At 44.4% G+C, this 6,679-nt stretch overlaps 1 long non-coding RNA gene and 1 gene segment (V, D, J or C); one reads left to right on the forward strand and one right to left on the reverse strand.

Moving 5' to 3' along the window:
• Window positions 1–504: 504 nt before the first annotated feature.
• LOC109513145 (T-cell receptor alpha chain V region 2B4-like) lies at window positions 505–1,591 on the reverse strand. The segment is given in 2 exon segments: window positions 505–1,381; window positions 1,454–1,591. Coding segments are annotated over 2 exon segments (399 nt in total).
• Window positions 1,588–2,050, forward strand: LOC109513146 (uncharacterized). Its single transcript, XR_002167666.1, has 2 exons — window positions 1,588–1,617; window positions 1,711–2,050. It is a non-coding gene; the product is annotated as an uncharacterized LOC109513146 (long non-coding RNA).
• The last annotated feature ends 4,629 nt before the right edge of the window (window positions 2,051–6,679 follow it).

Consider the following 6,679-nt stretch of genomic DNA (forward strand, 5'->3'; position numbering starts at 1 on the left):
AAACTTACAGCTGTGACGGCACTTATCGAAAACAGCAGTGGGTAGGATCACTTCTGACACCATGTTTGTTTAATAAAGACACAAGACATGATGGTGTTTGACTAATGCTTTAGTAGCATGAAGGGCAACTGGCAATAACAGTAGCAAGCGGCACCTTGCCTCTTGGTTATACCATCTCACCTAGAACGGTGGGGAGAATAGTCCCCAAACACACACGGTCGCAGATGCAATCTTTGCTCTTTTAAAAAAAACTAAACAAAACGGGAGACACGACCAGAAAACTTGTCGGGAATCTAAAACAAATTTACCTGCCATTCTTTTTTTGTCTCATGCTGTGTACTATTTCAATTTTAGGAATCAACATCGAAAATCCAACTGTGATGAGACTATTTCCTCACTACAAAGAGAATAAGGCTGTCTTTTACTTTTGGTGCTTCTATTTTAATATGAACGAAATACAAATACATCAGATTCCGATCAAGAAAAAAAAATCTTATAAAGAAAAAAAAAATCTCTTCCTGTGAACAAACTATTCGATTGGCTCATTGTGGTCACGTGATTATACAACAGCGGCGGACTCAGTCTGTGACAGCAGCCTGATGGATTCATGTAGATAGTACTCTGCATTTGGATTGTACATGTGCAATATGTCGATGGAGTTTGATGTCGTTTCGCTACTTTTGTCATTTTATTGCAGCTTCATTTGCCAAGTAGGCTGCCATTACACTGGTGAGCAGCGTCAGCTGTCGTTGGCCTCCTAATTGACGTCTGAGCTGCACTGTCAACATAACTTGAGAAGAGAAATGAAGAGAAGAAATTGGATAATACCAGAAGAAAACTACATGTCATATCGGATGGGATAACCTAAAAAGCAGAGTATCAGACCCACTACAGAGCAGAGTGAAGTAAAAAAACGAGACAATAAAAGAACATACTCGAGCACGGTAGCAGCCTGTCGTCACGCTGAGTTGCAGCTCTTGCGACAGTGAGACCAATCTACTCCGGTGAGGCCACGCCCCCAATGTCACTCATGCGATGAGGCGAGTGCAGGTGTTTTTGTGCAGGCACGCCAGTGAATGTGTCAGCGTGGGCTGCAGGGCGCAGTAGAAGACTCCCGAGTCGCTGGGCTTCACGCGTTCGATATGCAGAGGAGCTTGCCGAGCGCTGGCATCCATGCTGCAGCGAAACCTTTCACCGTACTTTTCCGCATTCTTGCCTAACTGATTTGTGCTCAGGATGAAGTCAGGCGATGCGTTGGCTTCTTGTTTGTACCAGAAGATGTAGTATGCCGAACTGTCGTAGCTGCAGTCAAGCGTCACTGCTGCACCCTCCACGGTGTGAACGCCCCGTTTGTGCTGGTACACCGTCTGGCCGCTGATTCCTGTCACAAAAAGGCAACAAAAGCGATCAGACGTCAGTGGAATGCGGCAGTGACTTCACATGTTGACCTCACCCAAGCTCCAAGCAGCCGTCAGCACACATACGAGCGCCCGACTCATGTCTGCACTCGCAGTGTGCGTGAACGCTGACTTGTTGCTGAGGGGGCGGGGCCTTTCTGAAGCAGTGACATCACACACGCACGACGGAAGTCATGTATCAGCGGATCAGCGCACTGTGGTTCGCGTGAACGTCATATTTGTCTTGATTTTAATCTGACTAATTTACAACTAATATTAAAGTAAATATGAGCATAATCATCTCGATATGCAGGTGCACCTGCTTCCTGTCAGTTTCGATACTCGCTGACCTTCCGGCACGTGCTGCCACTCGGTGAGACGCGAGAGCAGGAAACGTGTGACCGCTCGGTGCCTTTCATAGTCACTCTCGTTTTCAATATTCTTTCTTATCGATCACGATATTTGCTTTCACGTTATTGGACCTTTGATATGTCGTTTGTGTCTTCTCTGCGTTCTCTTGTACCTTGCCTTCCCAAGCCCTTTTTGTTGTATGGATTGTTTTTTTTTTCTGGCTCCTTGTGGCCAGGCAAGCAAATAGCGCTCATAAATTTGCTTGTTTTGACTGTGATTAAAGTACAGATTAGGATAAAAAATATTTTTTCTGACCTTATTTCTTTTTCAAGCCAAGACATATTGTTGTGGAAAATAATTTACCACACACCAGCAGAATGTGTTTTGGTTTTTTATTGTGGCCATCTACTTTTGAACAAAGAATCTTTCACTGAAAATTCTCTGTGAACCCCAAACAAGACAACTTTTGACTGACTAGAACCCAAAAGAACCTTTGGTTTCAAGACAGTTTGATTGCCTCGCCTGACTACTAAAACGCAATGTTTAAATCCTACATTATTTTGTTTAAAAGCAAGAATTTCAGTTTCATATTCATTAAATTTCAGCTTGTCGGTGGTGGCCTGACAATAGTGGCATAGTGGTCCAGTGCCATAAGGCCATTGGGCCACCGTTAATGTCGGATCCTGCATTATTTTCCTGTAGTTTGTCCCATTACTTCGGACCACCTGTTAACAATAAAATAGATGTGAATGACTTTTGAGCGGGACTTTGAAGAGAGGCAACATGATGCCAGTATTGTGAAGCCAGAGGTGGTGGGCGTGGCCAATGTGGTTGCAGATTTGGGTCACAGTGGATGTTGTTGCAAGAAGGCTGCTGCAGGCTCAAGATTGTCTTTGGGGGCGGGACAACAATGACAGTGGAAATCAGGATGATATTAATATGTAGGGTAGCTTGTATTTTCCACCTCTTGTATTGACATCATTGTCCGTGAATACTTGTATTTCTTTCGCCACGCTGTTTTTTGGGGAAAGGTTCACCTGCTTGCTTCTGCCACGAATCTTCCTTTTTATTCCATCAAGTGCGAGGGAAACATGATGAAAAATTTACACAGCTATTTTGATGCTCATAACATCACAGACACTTGGAGAAGGGTGTCCAGTCGATATGGATGACATGAAAGTCGAGTGGACAAGGAACGTTGCCCTAAGGGATGCCGCTGTGAAGAGGTGGACCGCTGATGTGAAACTCTTTTGAGTGTCGCAACTGGGAAATTTTCCGATACATGCAGCTGGAACGAGCAGATAATTGGTACGCTGACAATACATTTTATTTGTGCATGGAAAAATGAAGGTAAATGACAAATGAGATTTTGCTTGTATCGTGCTTTTAAAGGCACTCAAAGCACTTGTGAAGGCACTCAAAGAACTTGAACAATCCTTATCAGCATCAGGACCAAGTTGAGGCTTTAGTATTTTGCTCAAGGACGCCCAGGCATAGTCACTCGGGCTCAGAATTGGAAACAAGACCTTCAGGCTGGAAAACAACCATAATACCACCTGGGCTGTGCCGCCCCAAAAGGATTTTGACTGTTCTTGTCAAAGTTTCTCTTCGGGTTTTTGTTGAGGGACCAACTGATGTGTGTCAGGAGCTTGGAGATTACTTTTCGGAAGCGGTACCAGACTGACTGTGGAGACTTGTAAGTTTGGCTTTTATGTATCACGACCCAAATTGTGTCACGACCTCAATGAACTGAGATAAAACAAAATAAAATAATTTGTTTTGTGTGCATTTTTCACACCGTGAAGCCTGTTGAGGGTTGCAAGTTCAAAACAGATCTCAGGAGGTTTTTGTAAAGGAAGCAACTAATGTGTGACAGGATCCGACAGGTTATTTTTTGGAAGTGGAACCAGTTTGACGGTGGAAACCTGTAAGTGAGATTTTTTTTTTTTTTGGGTTGGGGGGGTTGGAAGATAATTCTGAAACAGAAACGTAGCTAGTTCATATTATTTTTTCTTGTTTTGTTTGAGCCTCACGTTGTCTGAATGTGTAGTCGATGTTTGGGTGTGGTACCAGATTCAATGTTGAGCCTGGTGAGTGGAAACATGGCAAAGTCTATTTGGCAGCTCGAACATGTTGACATGCTTTGTGTGAAACTTTCACAAGCTCTGTCACGAACATGTGAAAGCTATTGGAGCATATTCGAAATGTAAATAATCGACACGTCAGGAACGAGGAAAATGAACACCCGATTTCAAACAGCATCACTGAAAATAAAATCTCAATGGTTGTTTCATTTCCATATTGATCGAGATATTAAACTCAAAATAAAAATTAAACACGAAAAGAGTAGTCGTTGCAAGGCTGTCTCGAATTGCCCACGTCACATGGACATCCACAAGGGGAGCGCTTGCAGTTTCGCTATATTAATGGACTTTGCACACACCAAGCTCATACATTGACCCCAGTCAATTTTTCCACTTCAATAAAGTCCTTCGAGTGCCTTGATTTTAAAAGGAGTGAGGGGAGCCACCTGGATTGGTCATTCATATTCTATATTATGGTCATGAAAACTTTTGGCACAACTTCCCCTTTAATGTTAGCATGTGGTTGGTGTTTTAGGGGAGGACTTTGAGCCATCCTTCTACAAACTTGAGGCCAGCAACCTTACGGCATGTCTCGCCACCGGCTTCAGCCGACACAATGCCACTGAGAAGCCGGGGAAAGGACACATGTTCGAGGAGTCTCGTGCTGCACGAATATCGGACGACTCGTTATACAACCAGGTTGCACTGCGAACAGCCGCACACAACGACACGTGCGAGGAAGGTGAGGAAGGTCAGGTGAGGTTCTCGTCTTCTTAGTGGAGTCACCACCTCACGTCTGCTTCCTGTTTTGCAGCCACAGGTGACAGTGGACAAGGGCAGTGCCAGGACGCATTGGTGCCAGGTTAGTATTGAACGTGCAAGAGGTGCAGTCTGTCGGGCTGAGCTAAATGTGCATGTCGCCGGCAGATGAGAAGGTGAACGTCCTGTCCATTGCTGTCCTCACCCTCCGCCTCGTCTTTGCCAAGACGCTCGCCATCAACTGTGTCATGACACTCGGCCTGTGGTTCGGGGCACCGGAGTAGCCAGCACACCCCCACCGCCTTCCTCTTCCTCCTGCGCTCATGTTAGAACTTGTCACTTTTTACATGTCAGTGAGCTATAAAATGCGTCATTATATCAACAAAAATTCAATAAAAGAAACATTTTTAAAAGGCTGTTGCTTCCTTTTTTTATTGATGACTCCAAAGAGGCCAATCAAGATTCTACATTCAGAGAAACTAATAAGTTATGAATACAATACAAAGCAGACATCAAATCAGCATGAAAATATATTGTTCAGCGAGCAGAAAGCCATTTGAAAAAAAAAAATCAACAATATAGAAGAATCAGTTGCCTCGATTCAACTTTTGCCACGACGTGGATAAATGAGAGTCTACCCACACGTTAAACAGTCCCACATGATTTTGCAAGCCTATTGGTATTTATTTTGTGATCACAAGTTAAAAATGACTTGTGCTATTTCAATGTGAGTTTTTGTGTGCCTGATCTCGTTTGTGTCTCTGCTGCTCTTTCCACAGGAAGCGGTCGCCATGGCACCTGCGCCAAGATGACAGCGGTGATGGTTTCTGTCTCAAAAGCTTACTGGGACAGGATGTTTGTTGTGGGTAGGAAATGCAGGTCAGGTAGAACGAGGAGCATTGCTTTCTGTAACTTTTAAACAGGTCTGATTTCAGGGCGATAATTGGATGGTTGTCGTTGGGTATTTATTGGGTTTTAACAGTGTGGTCATCAAAGCTGTGTTCATATCAGTGCACAGAGTGGGGATGGTTTGGATTTCTGTTTTTGTCACTTGATGTGCAGTAGTAGTCAGCAGTGCCATCCCTTGTTGGTCTCCTGATCCTTTTTCACGCCTGAGCTTTGTCGTGGATGTCAGGAATGTAATGGGACAACTTGGATCCTCTTGCACCAGTAATGAGGAGAAAGCCAGAAAACATTTTCATTGTTGTGCATGCCAGTATATAAACAAAATCACTGCAGCTCTCAGAGTCACATCACACATTGACCTCCTTGTGCTTGCATAACATCACAACAAAACATAAGATCAGTGAGTATGAGATGAAGTTGAAATGAGCCCATGAGACAAGATCGTCCCCTGCACAGCAGCAGCAGCGTGTTGTCACAGTGGCTCATCTCCATCTGTGAGGCCACACCCCCAATGCGGTCTCTGACACGAGGCGGCTGCAGGTGTTTTTGTGCAGGAGTGCCAGAGGATTTGTCAGCATGAGCTTCCTGGCGCAGCATTGGCGGTTCACATGAATGCTGACTTGTGGTTGAGTGGGCACGGTCTTCACTTCCTGTTGTAATGACATCAACGTGCACATTCAAAGACATGTCCTCCCAAGTCACAGCGCCGTACTGTGGTTCTTTGGTGTCACCTGAAATTTGTCTTTGCCCCATTTGCTTCTCCTTCTTCTTGCGAATAAGTATTGGCTGATAAACTGTTGAGGAAGCGAATCAGGCTTCTTCTGGTACACAGGAACATCCATGACACTGCGTCGCAAAACACTGACCTTCAAAATTCACGATGACCAAAAACCATTTGAAAAGTGAACGAGGGTGAAAAAAAAAGTCTTTTGTTTTCTTCACATTTTGCACAACGTTCAAAACTTTAGAATTTGGGTTTATATGTCTAGTTCAGCTGTTCCTCTATAAGAGGTGAGTGTGATGAGTTGAGGAAGCAGGGAATGTTCTTGTGTCGAGAATGTGGTGCGTGTGTCATTGTGGGTGCCACAGCACAGTAGTAAACTGCCGAGTCCTCAAACGACACATCCTCCATGTGCAGGTGCACTGTTTTGCCGTTTCCCAAGTGGGAAAGCAGGAAGTGTG

The sequence above is a fragment of the Hippocampus comes genome, unplaced genomic scaffold (assembly GCF_001891065.2).
Source record: "Hippocampus comes isolate QL1 unplaced genomic scaffold, H_comes_QL1_v1.1 scaffold584, whole genome shotgun sequence".
Lineage (NCBI taxonomy): Eukaryota > Metazoa > Chordata > Actinopteri > Syngnathiformes > Syngnathidae > Hippocampus > Hippocampus comes.